This window comes from Apteryx rowi, unplaced genomic scaffold (genome assembly GCF_003343035.1).
Source record: "Apteryx rowi isolate R43461 unplaced genomic scaffold, aptRow1 scaffold_165, whole genome shotgun sequence".
Classification (NCBI taxonomy): domain Eukaryota; kingdom Metazoa; phylum Chordata; class Aves; order Apterygiformes; family Apterygidae; genus Apteryx; species Apteryx rowi.
The window spans coordinates 777,376-798,191 of record NW_020447919.1 but is presented as its reverse complement, the minus strand read 5'-3'; the positions used below and the strand labels follow the sequence as shown (position 1 = coordinate 798,191).

Genomic DNA, 20,816 nt, shown 5'->3' with positions numbered 1-20,816 from the left:
GCATTTTCTTGAGATACGTAGGTTTGAATCTTGGAAGAAACTGAATCTGGGTTTTCCACATCCTGGGCAAGTGCTCTAACCACTGACACCTTATCCTCTCAACAGCAGAATAGAATATCTGCCTTATTTTGAAAACTGTCTGGACACCATTCTGGTCTGTTCTTTACACTCCAAAATGTTTTGAGTATAGTGAGGGGAATCCCAAGGATGTGAGACCAAAGTTCCTTTTTCAGCCTCTGTGTCTCTGATTTCAACTGACATATGGGGAAGGCAAGTGTTATCAATCCAACAAAACAACATTGGTTTAAGGACAGAGACCTCTACAGGTTGTGAAGTACCATAAAAATACTTAAAAGCTCATCTATACAGAAACTTTTCGGATGTTTAAGGTGATTCAGCTAACAGTGTGAAATCACTGCCCGTAACTCGAGAGACTAAACAGCTATAGAAGATGCTGAATTTTAGGAATAAAGCAACACAAGACTGCTGTTTTATTGTCCAAGGTAATGTCACTTTACTCTTGAATGAGAATTTCCTTGGCTCTTTAACTTCAGAATTGCACTCATTCTGTCTACCTTCAGCCACATCACAGGAAAGAAATTTAAGAGGACTCTACTAACAGCGTGCATGACTAAAAGCATGTTAATGTTTCCACTCACTGTGTACTGAAGTTTACCAGCAAAAATAAAACACACGCTTTAGTACAATTTAGCTTTAGTCAACCATAAGGAAAAGAAAGAACAAGACAATTGGCTGTTTTAATAAATGCTAAGAACAAGCTTTCTTTCTTAAGCAGTCCATCTGGTCCTTTTGTCCTCATCATTCATTATATGCTGTTCTGCTACTCAGAATAAGGTAATATTCTACCTTTTCTTATAACACACTAGTATTTCCTAGCAGAAACAAGGAGCTCAAGTAAGAAAACTCAACAACTCTGCTTTCCCTCATCTGGACTTTTGTGAGCATCTGATTCATCAGCACAGATGCTTTGGCATGCAATCCTCAAGGATGATATTTTCAGCTAATTCAAAACACAGGCAGATGCTATACAAACAGATGACTAAACAGACAGGTTCTTTATCCCTATAAAAACATATTTTTATACAAATTTTACCTTATTAATGTACTGGGCAGAAAAAAAGCTTTACTGAAAAGTCATGGTTGTTTTACTATGGGTATGGCAGCAAAAGCATAAATTTCTTGAAATGTGCTGTGCTTATTTACAAACTATATGCAGTTCTTGGGCGCCTAGAAGTCAAGGTACTCCAAATGTAAGAAAAAACACCATGGAAACAAAATTACCTTACAGTGGGTGCTGTGATAATGCCTATGAAGAGAATTCTCCCCCAGCTTAAAGGGTGGCTTGCTTGGAACACAAAGATATGTTTCAAAAAGAACGTGTTCAACTCAGTCAGCTAAAAAGAAAGAGTCAGTTAATAAGGTTATATTTTGTGCTGTAGACGTTTGTGTTCAACTGACATGACTCTTATGGATTTACTATAGAAAACATGCTGAGATTAATATGGTAACTACCTAAGGACAACTATCTATGCTCTACTGTAGTTCTGCTGGTTGGACTGAGCATTTCAAGAGCCTAAAATTCCTACTGTAGGACAAGCAAGGAATATACCGATAAAACAAACAATTCTCCCCTAGACACCTCTACAAAAGTATTTGGTCTATTTCCAGAAGCCTATTAAGAGGCCAGATACTAATTTGAAACTTTTACATCCCAAATCAGATATGAATGACTGAGGCAAATTTGATAAGGAGCAGAAGAGATTATATCTATAAAATTCAAACAGTTCTGTTTCTCCTTTTAAAAACTAAATTCAGCAAATTGAAAAAAAAAAATCTGTTTTTAGTGAAGTCTTTCAGCATTTGCATGACTAAGCACACAAGCAGTTGGGACGTATTATGGAGTCTCGCTGGACCAAGGCCAGAATTCTGAGTATCAGTGATCCATCCAACAGTCAATGGAAGAAAAACCTGTCTAGCAGTTCCAAAAACTGTATCAATTGCAAAGAATAATCTGATGGCCAGGATAGCAATCTGTAACATTTGTTTTTTCCACAGATTCTGTAATTACACTCCTGAACTATCACGTAACTCATGTGAACAATGCCCTGACCAGTTCTGTATTATCAATTCATTTAATTGTGCGTTTCAATGACAGACATACATTGCATTAAGAGTGTCTTCTAGCCAAACACTGCCAATAAGTAACTGAGCTGATGGCAGCTTTGATTTCACAGAACTTATTTCCTACCTGCCAGATGATCATGAAAAGGTAGACTCCAGCCACTCTTTGAAATGAAGACTTCGGGTCAAACCAGCGAACATACGTCCAGCTGGCTGGGGTGAACTGTAATACAGCTCTTTTGATTTTCCCTGTGGTTGTGTGAATGTCCCTAGAAAAACAGAATGACTGGGGTGAAGACAAGGAAGATGCAAGAGGGGAAAAAAAAGCAACACCCATGTTACTGAGGTTTCAGAACAATCACTTTCTCCCTGGACAGCAAAGATCTTCACAGACCCAACTGTGCAACAGGCAAGGGTGAATTAAGCAGCATAATCTATTAAGCATTTCAATCAAGATGCATTCTGCTATGAAAGACCACCCTCCTCTATCTTGAGTCAGCAACTAAAAGCAAAATATATCTATCATTCTTTCCACAAAGGAAAAAAAGTAAGGAATGCAGTTCTTCAAATCTCTTGGAGAATCTGAAGGTATTTTCACTCCCTACTCGATGCTGCCATTGCTCTTATCTAAAGGATTCCTCATTCCAGAGCTCACTGACACCAATCCTTTAAGGATCTGTCAGATTTGTTATTCATAAAGTGTGTACCAGGCTGCCTCCACAGGCCTGAACATGCAGCATTTACAGCAYTCCCAACCCTTGCTATTCTGATGTTAGATTCACCTGAATCTTTTGCACAGATGTGATGGCTCTGTTATAAGCTAGGAGGCTTTTAAATTCCCCTTTGAAAGGGAATGTGAACGGCTTTTCATCTGACAGATGTGTTACAGTGCTTGCTTTTGATAACATAAATTGAGATGAGTTACAGCAGCCAAAGGACAGGGAATTTTAAGGAAAACTCAGAGTATTCTCCTCCAAAGGAGACCTAGCAGGGGTAGAAATCAGTTTTCAGCCTGCTATTTCCCTGGCCATTCTGGACAAAAAGGGAGATTCAGATTTGATACTTCTAATATTTGTCTTTTGCTTTATTTTAGTAGTGGAAGGTTAGGGGGATGCCTCCCACCCATTTTCTAATCTTTAAGATCCATATTTATTCAACAGGGAAAAAAAAGGCAAGAAAAGGGCACAAGCAAAAGCTTCCCACTCTGTGCAGATTCTCTTCATATTAAAGGGCCAAAGAGTTTACACATGCATTTAAAAGACAACATAAGGAAAAATTCTCCCATAGAAATAGTAAAGACTAGTCCTGCCACAGATATTAGAGCATATCTCTTGTAATTTTCAGTGAACTCTAAAACAGAAGGAGCATCAACTCTTTAGTGCTCATCATTGCTCCTGAATTGAGATATGGGAAAACTGAATTGAGCCTAAAGGCTGGATGGTTCTCAGAGGAATAAGTAAACTTGTCAGTAAGGGAAGGAAGCAGCACAGAAGTTCGTACAGGGTGCAAATTTGGAAGTCAAGGTTTGAGCTCCTTTTTCCATCACTGGTATTAACTCAAGGCAATATCCTTTGGCAACTCATTGCCCTTGATGCTGTTTCATCTTTGCCATTGGTAACACAGAGATAAAACGCTTACCATCTGGTGGCGGGTGAGAGGAGCAAAAAACAATGGAAGAAACCATAACCAGAAGAGCTAGCAAGGAAAACTTACTAGGCCACAATCTGTTGCCCCTTTCCACAACAAATGCTACTTTATTTTGCAATTGCTCCATTTATTTCAGAGAGTTGGCAATGGGGTAAGGTACTTCACAGCATAGGTGCAACCAGTCTGATTCCTCTTTTGCAACGACAGCTAGTGTTGGCAGATTGCCACACTAATGTCTCATCAAGCTGAACCCAAGTCTAGAGTTTAAAATGTTGTATAATGAGACAACAATTAAAATTAGGTTGGTTCACTGCCTACTTAAAAGTTTCACTTGTATAAAATAATTCACTGAAAATGCAAATAGCTTTACTACTTTGTACTTTCATTTGGCATCAATGCTTGTAACTTAGATTACAAAGGAAAATTATATATACAAAATCATATTTAGGAATATGTGCTATCCAGTAGCATCACTACTTTAAATGTTAAAATCCCACCTCATAAACATACAGCACCATTAGCACATTCAGACTGCACACTATTTCTATAACACATACATTTTACATATGCAGAGAAAAAGGTCTATTTCTCAAGAAACTGAATTTATTATAACATTAAACATTATGCTTATCAAGCTTTAATTTAGACCTACTTGAAGCTTGCCCAGTGATAGGTCCTCATCTCCAAGAAACGACAAACTACCATTCCCAACCAGATGCCACCCCCGTTACAAAGCAGGATGTCCAAAATGACTTGATCCCACCAGCATTCAGCAAAATTAGGCAGAAGATGCATGAAGAAGAGCTAAAGAATACAGCAAAAAGATTCTGGGTAAGGAACAGCACAGAATTCATATAAAGTTACTTTTTAAGAACATATTCAAAATTAGCTTTTCAGTAAATGTCATATTTCATGGACATGAGCGACAACCACTGAAATGTGATGGGAATTCTTCCATTGACTTCACAGTGCTTCAGATAGGACCATGCAGGATTTGAGAGATGTCCTTCTTCTCACCGTTTCCTACTGGGGCTATGCAGCATATAAGGCTTTAGTGCAGCTTTTGGCATCTAAGAGGACACATGGAATGTTCACAGAAATGCATCAAGCAAGCAAAATAGCTGCAGTTTTTGGAGAAATGAGGGTGTTTTGTGCTTTTCTTTTTTTTTTTTTTCTAAATTAGTCTCAAGAAGCTTGTTTTCTATACCAGCAACAAGATGCAGTAAGTAGGATGTATGCACATTTAACAACTGTCAATACTAAAGCACATCGGAATTCAAGACTTAAGACTTGTTCTAATTTAATGTACATTTCAGAACTCTTTCTTTCATTCACCTTTTAAGGGAATTTAGTGACTCTAAAAAGACTAAGAGGTCATCAGCATTTCAGACAATACAAGCTTTGCTTTGCTGTTATCCTTGATCCAGAGTGGCTTAGGAAGAGGATATTCCACTCTTCCTTCCTATTTGGTCTCTGGTAACCACTAACTGTGAAGGTGCTTTTAAGAGGAAGATACTGAAAATCAGGCCAGAAGCAAACCAACATCATATTGAAAAGCTTCCACCATCTGGATCTAGCTTCACATATTCAGCCCCTTAAAGATTTTCTCTGGAAAGTATACAAATCACTTACTTTTAAAGCAATCTGTTCCTTTCTGAACTTAATCCTCACCTTAACTGAGAACCACCATGAGGCATCAGTAAATCAATTAAAAGTATTTACAAAGTGGTGAGTTCACATTTTTGACAGAGTGAAGGAGGATGACTGCCCAGATGGCCAGAGTTAAGACCCCAGAAATGGATTCAACTCCTTTCATTCTACTTTAAAGGAAAACACTTGTCTTCTCTATGCCACAAAAAAAAAAAAAAAAAAAATCACATCAATCCCCAAACCAAAGATTAAAAAAGTTAGCTGTGTACTGGAAACCAAGAGGGCTGTATGTTAAGCAGCCCCTTCGAAATACTCAAGGAGCTGCTTAACAAAACACAGCAAACCAGATAATATTCTTACCTCCCATAAACACATTACAATTTTGTCACCTAATGTGTGTGTGTATGTATATACATATATATATATATAAATATATATATATGTAAAAATCGATTTGTGTGTCTGTGAAAGATTACTAAAAGGGTTTTATAACAGAGTATCTTTTTGTATGAATCCAAAAAATTCAAATGCGGGGAAAGGAACAAGAAGAATGTTTTTGGTATAAAGCAAGAGTAAATTGTAGTCAATTTATAATAAACTACGGTGATTGATACTGGCAATGACATTTCCCTTGAAAACCCTTGCAAAAGCAGAAGTATATCAAAACAGCTCATTTTCCTTGACCAAGACTATGTAAATTTCAACCTGTAGAAAGGAAAACTTGAATTTCTTCTCAGGACCCAAGCTATATATGTAGCTTGTTATCCTGCTACAAACGGTTTCCCTTTCAAGGTTTTAAGTAGATCTAATGTGAAAGGGGCATTAGGCTATGAATCTTAATCTACAATAGTCCTCAAAGACATCACAAGTTACAGCTAATAAGGCAGCAAAAAACAGCACAAGTGTTTACCAGACCATCTCTAAGGTGCTGGCTGCTCTCAAAACAAGGTCTGCCTGCATCTCAACTTAATCTGATAGTATGGAACGTGAGTCAAGTGTCCCATTTCAGAATGAGAAGCCAGTTGAAACCCATTAACGTTAATAGGAGACGCATGGCTAAATCCCTGTGTAATTGCCCTGATAACTTCTCTAGGTTTCTAGTGACTCTCCTGAATCAACTAATTCATTTAAAAAATACATTTGAGCAGTGATAAGCCTTCTATATGTTGAACCTTACCCAACCCATTGTGTATTCTGGTAAACTGCCTTTCAATGACAGGGAATGCTGGACAACCCACACGGTGTCAAATTGGAGACAATGGCAGTGCAATGATCTATTGAACGATAAGAGTGTGTGTGAAACATGCCCAAATCTAAACTTGTTTTCCAGAGGGAAAAACGAGTACAATAACTAGCAAATTTGTTGTGCTGTACGGATAGGTACTTGTGGAATACCAATTTTTAACTGAACAATTTCAGAATGGCCTGGAAAAAGAGAGTATCCTTGAATGTCACAGAATAAAAACATGTTTTGAAAAGGAGCTAGTGGCACCAATATTTTCAAACCCAGCAGTTTAATTTTAGAGAATTAGATCTTTATCTACATTTTTGAATTATAAATGCCTTGACAGATGGGCCAAACATCCTCAAGACAGAAAACTTTACAGAAAACTGAGATTTTAAAGATTAAACTCAGATGATTACATCTGCACTTAGTAGTTGGAAACTGACCGGTTAGAATATGCTGTCCCCAAAACTGATAAAAATTGGATTTTTTTTTTTCCTTGTCTGAAATGTGCATTTGTAGCATAGCATGAGCAACAGATCTGGCAATAAAGACCAGCAGTCTGAGCAAAGTCAACTGGCTAAACCAAAATAAATATCAGCAGTTATTTAGCTGAAATAGGATTTTAAAGTGATAACAGTTAACTGACTTAAGCATGTGCTTGGGAGAACTCTTAGCAAAAACAAGTTAGTGGTCCTCCAAACCACAGTGCAGGGGATCAATCTACACTGTGTGTGAACTAGCTCAGATCTGCGTCTAGTAAAACCACATTTTTGTGTCAGTGCACATGAATAAACTGGGCTTGTTGTGCATGATTTAACAAAAAAACGTGGCTATGCGCTCAGGCCTCAAGACCCAAAACAACACACTGCATGATGTCGTGTCATTTCATATGGACTTCTCCTCATGGGTCCTCATGTTTTCCTCAGGGATCCCCCCATTCCATTTCACTGTATAGTACACACATGACCACCACTTTACAAAATATTTAAATACTGTTGTATTGAGGGCAGGCAGTAGATCACAGGTATTGTAAGGTGGTAAAGGGAAAGGACTGCACTAAATCAGAGAATACCAGTTAGAATCTGAAACATCACAAGCGTTGAGTCCCGTAACAACAGAAAAACAAAGTATGGATGGCACCAGTGGACTGAATTAGATTTCCCTCCTACTTCAAGTATTAGTAAGCCATCATCTGCACAACATATCTAAATCCTGACTTGCCCTCTTCACTAATGCAACTGCATCAATTACTCTGCATCTGGTTTATAGGCTTTAAATATAAATCTGTATCGAGAACTATCAAGTCATCCTTCTAGTAATCTTCACGCTTCCTCGCAGAATGAGTAAAGTCTCATACATTTTCATATACTGGAAATAAGTGGGTGGCCTACCTCAGTGAGCTCCCAAGTGATGCTAATAGTCCAGCATAACCCATAGCTGCGGATCAGCAAAGCCTTCATGGCCCACCCCCAGAAATGCCCAAAAGCAAATATATCAAAGTGGCTGAGGATTCTCTCCCAAGTGATAACATGGCAGTTCACAGCATATTCCTGTTAATAACAAAAAAAAAAGAAAAAAGAAAAGAAAGCCTCAATGAACAGGTAACTTCAGAAACACTAGAATAATGAAACTTCTTTCTATCCAGTGCAACAAGCTTGAAATTATAAAGATATTAAAATATATATTACTGCCCTACCTTTTCCTTCTTATCAAGAAAACCTGCAATATCAAGTGTCATCATAATACAGTTCTAATTTGAAAGGAGATAGCACAGACCTTGGAACCTGGAGGAGCATGTATAACTTATGCGACCAAAGAACAGGAGGAGCAATAAAACAAATAATTAAAAAAACCAGCAAACAATAATAACCTAGAAAATTGTGTGTGTGTGAGTGTGAGTGTGAGTGTGAGAGAGAGAGAGAGAGAGAGAGAGAGAGATTTGAAATATCCACCTTTCCTCATTTTCCTGCTGACATCAGTGGCTAAACCTCATCAGTCTGCCTGGGACACAGCCATAGATGTGTTGTTCATCTCAATGTTCATTTGAGCACCCTTTTTGTCTTATTTTTCTCAACAAAGCAACTTCCCAGACCACATTCATATTCAGAAGGTTTAGTCACATGGCCGAAGTAAAAATCAAAATGAACCTGCAACTGTTCTATCACAGATGAGTGGCAGATTCCTCAAGAATATTAATTAATATTCTAGTCATTAATATTAAAGGAAATGTGTTCTCTCATCATATTATACAGCAAGTGCTAAAAAGCACTGCCCAATTAAAAAAAAAAATCTGTATTCCATCTGGAGGCTACATACGTGGAGTTTTGTCTTGTCACTGGGCACAAATTAAACAAGATTATTCCCAACTGTAAACAGACTCTAAAAAACTCTGCTCACCATCCTCCTAAAATATATATTGCCACCTGCAGGTGACAATACAGCACTGCTCGGTGCTGTTGCTGTTGGTGCTCTCTGAAGTGAAAGCATGGTGCTGCTTCTTGCACATGTCAGTGCTGATGATCATTCACAGAAAAGTGTATCACTTATCTTAAGAATGTCAAAGCTGCAGCTTTACTGCATGCATCCAGAGGTCTGAAACTGCCAAACTTATTTGCTGTATTCCCTGTACAGCTCTGGAATGGGGTACGCTTTTGCAGAATAGGGGACAAATCCACATACACTAGATCTGTCTTCCACATTTCTGCTTCTTTTGCTTCATTCATATATGCAGAAAAAGATTCAGGTTCAAACCACAGGAAGCTTTGAGCTGGAGTCATTTTGGCACCATGATCTATATACACACAAAGTCTTATAGCCACTGTGTTTCATTTCCTGAAGAAAAGGATGAGAAGCACTGAATGTACAATGGAAGGTGCAGGCTCCTAGTAGTAGCATGGTATCTGAGATTCTATACAGAGTGGACACAGTAAAGTTGCTCTAAAACTAAATTTCTTTTGTGGGGCTCTTGCTTTTTTGCTTTTATTATTTTTACCAAGGCTCTTCCCCCATAACTCCTCTTTCTAACTGCAGTTCTGCCAGTCATACACACACAGAAATGTGTTTAACTTCCTTCTATACTCAAACAACTTTGCTAGCCCCATGCAAGACACCAAGCTGTAGCCTTCATTGTTGTGCACCTTTTCCCACAAAAAATTTACTCCAACTTTAAATGACAGTATTATCAGGACTGTGAAGAAGTACAGAGTAATTTTCTGCTGACTGCTGTAGTCAGGGAACCTGCTGTAGTGCGGTTCTGTGCCAGCAGTAATACTAGTCCCCCCCCAAATTGAATCTATTTATTTCTAACTTAAACGACAGGAGAGCCAGGCGAGACTAACTTACAGATTCAGATTCCTCCTCATGCCAGCTCCTTCTGCTGCTCAGCAACATCACTAACCCCCGTGCTCAAGTTCCTTCTAGGAATGCGACAAGAGACAGAACTGCCTCACCTTTCCAGTTTTCCCACTACCCTACTCTACCCATAGCAGTGGGCTGCCCACTCCTCCTCACCACCACACACCTCCTGCAAAACAGAAGGTCCCAGTGCTGTCATGCAGTTGCACAGCATGTACTGTTGATCAGCTGAGGTGCAACACAAGCAGCATCCAGATTTTTCCAGGTAAGCAGCCTGCACATGGCCCTCGCTGTCAATCAGTTGATGCAAGCTAACTGCACTGCAAAGATTTACATTCTCTTTTACGTGCCACAGAGCTGGAGTTTGCAGTCACTGATAATTAGGTGCTGTGTGGTAGTTGTCATATGCAGTAAATGGCTATTTGCAGGAAGTGACCAGTGTATTTCCTTACTCTTGAGGCAAGAGTCTGAAAACAGCACCTACCATACAACAGGTGATTGACAGTGGCTGTTGTGTGTAGATACCCAAACCCAAGGACAAGCAGGCATGCTGGTCATGTGGTGGGCAGTAACTTGACAAAAGAGGAAGAGGATTAAACTGACTACTCTTGCCTCCCCCTGCAACAACCATCCTCTGCCTGGTGCTCAATTGCTTATACCCTCTTCTGCCTGCATCCAGACATACCTCACATGCTCTTCCCATGCCCCCCTTCACCAGCTCAGCCCCCTGTGCTAGGGTCCTTACCTGAAGGAAGTTCTCTGCACTGAAATCTCTTTGCAAGCTGTTTAACAGGTGGAAGAGCAAGCCTGGCTTTCTGTGCCACTCAAGATCACAGTCTGTGGATCTAATTTCCCAGTAGTACCAGCACAGGCTGCTTAGCTGGGTGGCTGAAAAGCAGCAGAGCCGTGCAGTTGCTGTTTTTGGCCTTCTACCTACTTGGTAGCATGACAGCCACATGCCAAGTTCAGAGCAATAAGGCAAAACCAAAGTTCTTTTAAGACAGCATTGTGGCAAGTCAAAAAAAACTGATCTGAGGGCCACATATCATGCAGGCCTCTTCTAGATACTACCATGATAAAGGTATTTCCAATATCCAGGTTCATATCTATTATTTTAAGGAATCCAAAACCATTCCAGTTCAAACATTTCTCACGCTCCCCACTGCACACCCATTTGAAAGCCTACCTTAGAAAGAACAGAGAGAAGGCTGGTTTTCTCACCCATTGATTTCAATGGAAAGAAACAGCAGTTGATATGAAAGGCTTGTTGACTCTGGTGAGTACAGACATCAACTTGTCCTGCTCATGCAATCAAATTCAGATTTATCCRTTCCCACCAATGTAAATCATATGCAAAGTAGCTAAAATGTGCAATACAGTGCCAAGGATACATACCATAATATCTGCTTCCCTTGTGGCATATCGGAGATTAGGGTCCAGCCAGTACATTACTGCTTTTACCTGCTCAAAGTTAAGGAAGAGCACGAACACCAGGAACAGAAAATAGAGCACACTGAGACCTGCAAAAAGACTCGGTTTTAGAAATGTGTTCACTGACAAAACCCCATGGAACCCCAAGAGTCCACAAAGCTGCTTTCAAACTGGAGCTCAAAATCTGCCGAGTTTTCACAAATGAGTTTTCTACATACAATGGCTACATGCAAAAAGCTTAGAGCCAAGCCAGAGGGTGATGTTTAAGCATTCAGCCCTTTGTATATTTCCCATTTTATGGGATGTTATACATGCTTGACTGCATGAACCCAGTCAAAACAAAATCAATCTAAACAATTTAGACATGAGTAGCACAAGGCAGTGCTCAGGAAGCCCTTCAGTAAGAGACACATTAGGACCCCACAATTGTACTGGCTCTATCCCCTTATTTAAATACTGTCAGTCTCACTGATGCAGGTCTCTAGGCCTATATGCAGATTTCAACGCAATGATCAGTTTAATAATCCCACCTGGCAATTCTGAGCTATGAGAGCAATAAAGAGTAGCTACAAATATAACCTAACAGACTGGCATGCTTGAGTTACTTTTGTGAAATGGAAAATCTGCTGTTTGAAGCTTTTAAAGATAAAATGGCTGATGATACGTTTTCAGACCATTTTAAGTTCTGTAACACTATTACATTTGGGACTACGTCCTCTCTCCTCCCCAAGTCTGAATATGGATTTTCTTTGTAAACTGATAAAAAGTSAAGAAATGTCCTAGGTGTGGAACTGTAGGTAGACGAGGCTGCTATTGGGAGCACATTTTTACATCACTGGCATGTTCACAGATCAACTCTCTCTCCTCCCCCCTGCAAGTCTAATAGTAGAAATTTAGAGGGTTTAACCAAGACTACATTTGGGAGTGGCCTATAAACACCGATACTAAATCCATATAGTCCAGGATTCAAATTTACTTGTGCCCTGCAGCAATGCTACGAAGGCAAAAAGGTTAACATGAGTAAGCTTAGTTTCTGCCATTCAAAATAGACTATAGCAATTCTAAAGAGAAATTAATACACTGTAAACAGACTCAAAGTGTTATTAATCGCCAGCATATGCTAAAGAACAAGTTCTGCTCAAGTACACAGACATGGACAGAAAGTATATACTGTCCTCTGCAGAGCAACTTAAAATCACTTCAGGTAAAGAGATAGCAAGCTACTACAGCAGGTACAGCCTGCCAAGACAGACACAGGCTACTCCTGCCTTTCGGCTACTGAGCAGGTCTGAGATTTCAAGCACAGCTGAATAAGCCATGCCAGAGGAAGCAGAATTACACATGAGAAAATCTTGCTTTTGATTTTGCATGAAGTCTTTGCAAAAGCCCGGGGGGCAAGCTCTGAACCTATCAGCACTGAGAATGTCCTTTTAACTTACAGTTACTGTAATCTGAAACCAGCAACAGGACCTTTCCCAAACTTCACAAGCAGCAGGATTCTTTAAAAGAGTACTATCTAATCAGCACTACCCTCAATGTCAACAGATGAGTAATCAGCTACTTTAGGAGGCTAGTTATTTTTAGCTTTAAAAGGTGGTGGGAGAGAGCTTTTAAATCAAACATGCCTAATGCTGTGACAATATGCTTAGAGTCTAGCCTATGCTCTGTGAACCCTGAATTATCTGAAAATAATATTTCCTATGTTTTTGCAATGTAATTCTGATGTTTAAGGAGCAGCATTTCACTCAGTATTTTATGAAGTTAATGAAATTATTTTTCCCAACTATGAATGTAATTAATGTTTACAGTAACTTTGCTGAAAGTATAAATTAAGAATATAAATAAATTCACATTAAGAGTACAGACAAATGTATGTTAAGCTATACAATCACTTTAATAGAGTAACAGCGTATTTTCCCACAAAATGAAAAACATCCAACTAAACTGGATTTAGTTACAAGTCAGCAAGTATCTGCAGTAGCTATTAAAAAAAAAAAACTTTTTGGGGTGGGAATAGATAGTGGTAGGAAAGGTGCAATGGCAGTTAGGAAGCACAAATACAAAATAGGAATAAAAAGGAATATCGGAATGCATACTCCTTGTCTGGTAATTTAGCTTATACCAGCCTGACAGAGAGGAACTCCAAAGACATTCCCAAATGCAATTAAGAACAGATTATGATCAAGTGCTCAGGGGTGGGAGGGAAGAGCTAGTCATTCACACAAGTTTGATGTGCAGTTATGTTTCATGACAATTCTGTTCATCTGAAAGATAAAACGGCCAATCCTGCAGAAGCACTGAACAAACCAGAAATACAGTTTAAAGCTTACCAAAAACCATTCTCCATAATGCAGGGTGGGGGCGTGTAAAAGGTCCTGTGGACAGTAAACAAAAACCTATTAGAGGACAGTCACCAAGAACCACAGAATCCATTTTTAGATTTAGCTCAAATGAAGAGCATTTGGCATGAGCACAGATCAGTTCTCCATCAAACTTTATAACACACCCAAAGTTTTGGGGCCCTTTTTTTATGTTAAAAAAAAAATGGTGACAGGAGATTTGGGAAGAGAAAGAGGGGGTCAGCAATTACTATGGGGTAGACAAAATGTTCGATTATTTCTATGGGAGTTGTCTACAGAACAGTACTATGGTGTTTACTCGGCAGACACCGTAACTCAAGCGTCACCTGAAGACCTCTTCATCTGGTTTCTAGACCACAGCTTAGTCTAGCATAGCTTGCCCCAAATTAAGTCATCAAATTCAAATTTCTGTGCGTTAGCAAACAAACATTGTGCTTAACCTTCAGATGGCCATGAACTGTTAGCAAACAGGCCTCCTAAAACTTCCAAATTGAATATCATGCATCTAACAGGATGCAAGATACCTATGCCCCTTATCAATATGAACATAGTTTAATTTCTGGCTATAAAACAAACAGACTTTATTAGAATAAAAAAAAMCCCCTCATAGTTAATGCAAACAACAGGAGATAACAGCCTGGCGGAAGCAGAAAATCTCTAAATATTAATCATAAATTAGGTAGTAAGAAGTGGCTGATGTTTTAAGTACACATTGTGGATTGCTCTTTCATCCCTGTAAGCATGAACTTCATTCTTCTCTCTCTGACATTCAGCTTTTCAGGGAGCACTTTGTGAAAACTATCAACTTATGAAGTTTAAACATAAGAAAGATACTTCACGACTTAGAACTAGATATCTACCCTAAGCACAGTTCATGTTCATCTATTTCTGAACAGTGGCAATCTTGACACAGTTTAAACTTGACTCCGAAATTATAGYCATTGATGACCTCAATAAGTAAAATTTAAAAAAATAAAATAGGGAAGCCAGCATTTCCTCTGCAGAATTTTAAGCATCACAAAGGCTTTTACACTTTCTGCTCCCCACACAGTTACTAAAGCTTTTGTCCAACATAAATTTATATTGAGCAATTGCAGTTTTACATCATGATGTGATTTAGACTTAGGCTTTGTATCCAACTATGTCACTGGCTTCTGGTACAGTGATTTATGTAAGGTGTTATACCTCTGAGAATCTCTAGAATAACACCTCTGTTTAAAACACACTGAAGAAGACTCCTTTAAAGCATTATTAAAGGACTAGGCAGCATCCTTACTTCACAATTTAAGTCGCAACTTTAAGCCTGCAAATAGGGACACTATGATTTTGAAGACCTGACTTTCTGTTAGATACAGACAAGCTATAAATAACTTGCATTTTACAGATATCTCCACTCAGTATGATTGCAACCCATTTTTAGACTGTTCTTTAACAGTAAAGGAATGCAGAAGAGTAAAAAAAAAGTACTTAAAAGTGGTACTTAAAAAAAAAAATCAAAATAAATATAGTGACAATAAAGAGAAATTTGCATGTGAGGAAGTGAAGTATGAACCTTACTCACCATTGGGAAAAGCTAGAACACTGATGATTAGAAAGAAGAAAATCACAGAGAGGATACCCCTCCAAATATTATCCTCTGGGACAGAATCATCCCTGAAGAGACAGACAATATCAGAGCGTTAAAGTATCATTTTGAGGATGAAGTCAAAAGACTGTCAAGATAGCACATTAATTAAATAAAGACTACATGGAAGTAAGTATAGGAAATAAGCATGCTGGTTGTGTACCGAATCAGGATGGTAACTGCACTGAATGGTTTTCCCTCTGTACTTCTGGATATCCTTTCTTAGAAGGAGAGAGTTAAACATATTATCATCTATACATGCAAGCCGTGAGCGTCGCTTCTGCAGTGACAATGCAACAATGATTATAACAAGGTGAAAAGTGTTCCTATTTTAATGTTTACAGAAACATCATCAAAAGTACTTTTACCTAGCAGAGAGAGACCTAGACAGAAACTCTGGAAGCCTGGATGCAGGGGGAAATGATTCCAATCAGGCTTTAATATTTTATCATCCCAGGCTCAAGCATCCTAGTCAAAGCCCAGAGACCCTCTATACTGGGCAGGGGGGAACCCAGAGAACAGTATCCTGCCCCACACAATGTATAATCTGTGTACAAGAGTGACAGAAAAACTTAAAAGAACCAAAGGAAAACATTAAAGTGCTTTGAGATTATTAAGGCAAAGCTCTGAATAAAATAACAGGTATTAGTTGTGCTACTGTTATATTACAGACAGAAGAGAGACCTAAGAACCCAGTTTGGAATACCAAGGCACACTTGACTGAGATCATCCTTTTTTTCAGGCAGGTAGTATATAAATAGTGTACAGCCGGGGGGGTGCGAGAAGGGGACAGAGAAGACTTCTGACCAGCAGTCAGCTTTTAGGAAACTTCAGTAATAAGGCTAGAAAGGGATAAAGCTCTTCCCAGTAAAGCGTCTGTCACATTTCTGGATGGTTCAGAAAAGAATCTGTGACAACATAAATGTGCCCCACATTATGTATTTGCTGTAGTCATAAAATCTCTCTCACCTTGCCAAATTATTTCCCTTTCCCTCAGATTTGAGCCATAACAGCTCCATAGCAGACTTTCTCCATTATGAAGCATCTAAGCACCGTATTAGTTCTATTGCATGTGAGGAAAATGTAAATTGAATGTGAAAGGTTTCTCTCCTGCAGAGTATTACAGACTCACATAGTAATTTTTTTTTTTTCTAAACTAGCTCAGTCCAGATTTATCAGCCATTTTCCAGCAGCAGGTCTGCACAGTCTGACACCTCATGCCAGCTATAAACCCCAAATTCCAGGGCCTAACTCCAGCTCCCTTAGCAACCGGAAGAGCTTCATGTCATCCAGGACACCTCCCAGCCAGAGTCACACACTTTGATGGCTCCCCCAACAAGCCATATTCCTCTGTTATAACATGCAAATAATACACACTCACATGGTATCACAGGTGCCACCAAGTGGGGATTTTTTTTATTTTAAATGAGACCATATTACTGAAGTCACATCACTGTCTAATTCAGTGCAGCCAAGTCAGAAGTGGAAGAGACCATGATCTTATCACTTAATTCTAGTGCCAGTTGGGCTGAAAGGGCCTCATCTTTGTACATCAGGATTCTGAATATTACTCAGCTTCAGGAAAGCTGTCCTAGTCACGCTGCCATCCTCTCCTCCAAAATCAACGCTGTCTAGCTTGCAATATTTTTACATTCCTTGTGCTTTCTCTATTTATAGGCTTCTGGACAGTCAAAATCTCATTCCAATAAGCCAAATGACTGGTAGAGGTGTTTTATTTTCAGAACAGCCTGGAGATACTTTTCAAGAGAGCTAGATGTCCTATCTTCTTGCCAGAAACGGGTGAAAAACAAGTGGGAGTGACAACCTCACTACTGTGCACTAGTTAGGATAAGAATTACAATACTTTCCTGGAAGAGCTATTTTGGGGAACCCCAAAACAAAAAGGGAAACAAAGTAGCTGTTAGAGGAAAGATACAATCTCAATAAGCTGCAATTAAGAAAATGTGCTAAATCATCTCCTCACTGAGCCTTCGGAACTTTGATGCTGACTTTGAAATATAAACATTCATGCAGCATGAAGTTTCTAATGCTTGCGTGGGAGGGCAGAAGAGAATTCTCTCAATTTAAACCTACTTCACCAATGCATTTTTCAAGTTTGGGGCTTTTTGGAAGAAAGACAATAAAAAACAAAGGACATCACAAACACCTAACCTTTTTTCCCTCTCTTGCTCTTCTCCCTGCTCCACAGCACTACATTACACTAGCACATTACTAAAAAAAAAATAAACCAAAGTCCACTATTACATCATCATCAAAAAAATGAGGTTAGCTGAATGAAAAGTGGTGGAGGTGGGGGAAAGGATCTACCATAATCTCCCCCAAACGAACCTAAATACATGATCATCCAGTTTAATCAACTCTATTAATCAAGGGATTTGAAAGAAGACAGTTCTACATCCTCATAGGTTTTACTCCTGCTTCAATAAACCCCTGCAGCTTCACACCAGAAGCTACCAGTCTGTCACCTTGCTCAGTCCTGCTGTTGTGCTCCCCAAAATAATCCCTCCAGCAGCCATCTGCCCCCTTGCTGGTTGCCTCCTGGCTCCAAGAAAGCCACATCCTCCAGGGAGGAAAAGGACAGGGAAAGCCAGAGCCGCTCAGCGCCTCTGCTCCAGGGCACAGCCTTGAAGGAAGGGAGCCTGCATCTGGCTCATTCAGCAGGAAGAAACCAAGGCAGCTGCAGCCACTGTTGAAATGATTAGAGGGATGTGCTTTAAAAACAAAATTGTCCCCACCCTAAAATGGAGAAATTAAACTCAGCATTGTCATTTCTTTTTCCGTATTATTGCTAACTAAAGATTATTGCTATCTGAGGTTCAGCTTTACCCTCATCTGCCAGCTCAAAGACAGTTTCCTCTGCTCTTGGTGATCCCAATGGAGACCCAGTCCCCAGGTTGTGGCTTGGTACATCCAAGGGAAGAGCGTTTCTAAGTTCATCTGAACCATTACATATTTCTAACATAAAACAATTACAGAAGAGGCAAGAAAGGCTTTAAAGGAAGCAGAATTTCCTCTGCCTATGCTGAGGTTCCTGAAAAAATAAAATTTACTTAACAAAATCAGTATGAATATATCACACAAAATCCCCTGTTGTGGCTTGTTCATCCTTACTTTAACTAATCATGAGGCACAAAGCAAGCCAATTGCATAAAAAGAAAAATCACTTGTCACATCATACTGGGAGTCTATGGTGCACTGTGCCCAGGAAGCGGAAATAAGAACACAGTTACTAGAGACTCATGCAAGCAGATGGGAATAGGAAGACCAGACCTGGGTGTACATAACTGGAAGCATCTAGGGAACTACCCACTCCCTGTTTGGCTACTCAAAGAGCATATATGGTTTGGGTAGTGTCCCAAATATGGCAATGGGGGCAGCATTCTGGTATCACCATGGAGATTAAGGAAACTCCTGTGATGGTTGGAAATAGTAGAAAAGGAAAAAAGAGAGTAGCTTCCACAATCTGTGAGGAGGAGAAACAAAGAGTTAAGGAGAAATCAATTGGTATTTAAACACAGGAAGTGAAGCAGAGCTGAGGGACAGACGGGGAAGAAGTGGAAGAAAATTAAATGAAAGAAGTCATTGGAATTAGAAAGAGAGCAAGACAAATCGAACAAAAAGTTAGCAATCCTCTTGGAAGAAAACCCAAAGCATCCCACAATGGAAAAAATGTTCTTTGGACCTAGAATACTCAATAGTTCTGAACTTGCTGTTTGGCTCATTCCCTCTCTGGAAGAACTAAAGGCAAATTCCTTTTCTTTCCTGAAGTTGAGTGATCAATTCCATTAATCCTTGAGGATGAAGTCTGGACAAGAAGTCCTTAGTATCTCACAAGCTTGAACCCAAACTATCCCAATGGAGACAAAAGTTATACAGGGACAGGACAAGAGGAGCACTCATAACAGAGATCTCTAATGAAACATTATAAAGAAGCATAGAGTCATGTCTGATTCATGAAGTACAGCTCCCCAGGACATTCTACCTGAGCTCAGATTTTGTCACCTGAGGAGAACAAGGGATGAGTTTACTAAGAATATCCTCCTCGGGGCCGTACGCAAGTAAAAACAAGAAAAGGGAAAACTCAAACAATTTGCAGTTACGCCATTTTTAATTTTCCTTATGCTCCTTTCTCAGCTCATCCCATGCTTGACCATTATTTTTCTAATTCATATAAACTATATATTTGTATTCTTAGAATGAGATGTAAGATTACACACCAACTTGTACATCTGCCCTAGAAATACCTAATGATATTCTTCCGTCAAATRCCCAATCTGACAAATTCTGTCAATTCTGTCAAATTTTTAATCAACAAGGCCATTGCAATGCATGATTTCGTACAAACAATGTCACCAAGCTGTAAACGAGTCCAAAACCTGATGCACTAGCACAGCCAAAACCTCTCACAAATCACTCTGCCCAGAGACTGCAGGATTTGCTCTAAAGGAGTATTACAACACCATCACCTTCACAGCCCCATTCAGTAGGGGGTAACACAAAGTATCCACAAGCAAGACAAATTCTGCAAGGCAGGCACCCTACACAGACTGGGCTGCTATACCCTTTGCTTACAAATAAGRCCCCTGAAAACTCTTAATTCTGTTCCTAGCTGTATTTCCATGAATGACTGCAGTGGTGAAGCCCACGAAGCTGTTCCTGTGGTGAAGCGAGGGATGTGGCTAAGCCTATCAGCACCGGGACCTATGCCAACGTATGATTAGCCTAAGCTAGCGCGTGTCGTACAGAAACGATGGCACAAAACAGTCACTCCTGCCCCCCGAAACGAACACTAGGTAAATAATCTACTTGAGTGATGTCACTGCTGGGTTTCTCAGTCATCTAATAAAAGCTATTCTCAGCAACTGCTCGAAACATGCACCCGTTTTTGTAAAGACCGTAGCAGAGAACCATAAAACGATCAACAAGTTCCAAGGCAAGGCAGCCGCAGAAAATAACGCTMCCCTAAAAGGAGAGCTCCCCAGCCGGCCGGCCGGCGTGCAGCCCGCCCGCCCGGCGCGTCGCGGCCCGGCGCCCCACTAGGGCCCGGCCCGGCGCCGCGCTGCCCGCCCCTGCCCCGGGACGCCCCCGCCGCGGCCGGCCCGCCCCGCGCACCTGGTGAAGGCGAAGGCCATGAGGCTGAGGATGGTGAAGCTGAGGAGCGTGATGGTGTGCGGCCGGTAGAAGAACTCCAGCGTGATGTCCTCCACCTGCTGCTCGTTGATCATGCGGAAGTGCAGCCGGTAGTTCACGTCGTCCTTGCTCAGGGTCCGGCTCCCCACGCACGACGCCATGGCGACCCGTCCCCGCGGCCCAGCTCGGCTTCCGCCGGGGCGACGCGGCGCGGCCCGGCGCGGCCGCC

The 20,816-nt window shown here is 40.2% G+C and overlaps 1 protein-coding gene across 6 annotated transcripts in view; it reads right to left on the bottom strand.

The window, feature by feature from the left end:
- The window catches only part of PTDSS1 (phosphatidylserine synthase 1), a 33,092-nt gene extending 12,290 nt beyond the window's left edge, over window positions 1-20,802 (bottom strand). For 5 of the 6 annotated variants that reach the window (XM_026060146.1, XM_026060147.1, XM_026060148.1 and 2 more), the window contains exons 1-8: window positions 20,570-20,802; window positions 15,374-15,465; window positions 13,783-13,827; window positions 11,417-11,541; window positions 8,059-8,217; window positions 4,442-4,593; window positions 2,270-2,411; window positions 1,303-1,415 (exon numbers count right to left, since the gene is read on the bottom strand). In XM_026060146.1, coding sequence (XP_025915931.1) covers window positions 1,303-1,415; window positions 2,270-2,411; window positions 4,442-4,593; window positions 8,059-8,217; window positions 11,417-11,541; window positions 13,783-13,827; window positions 15,374-15,465; window positions 20,570-20,748 — 1,007 coding nt within the window. In that variant the 5' untranslated portion in view covers window positions 20,749-20,802. The remainder of the gene's footprint in view (window positions 1-1,302; window positions 1,416-2,269; window positions 2,412-4,441; window positions 4,594-8,058; window positions 8,218-11,416; window positions 11,542-13,782; window positions 13,828-15,373; window positions 15,466-20,569) is intronic. The other variant, XM_026060150.1, reaches the window with a different exon arrangement.
- Window positions 20,803-20,816: the final 14 nt, after the last annotated feature.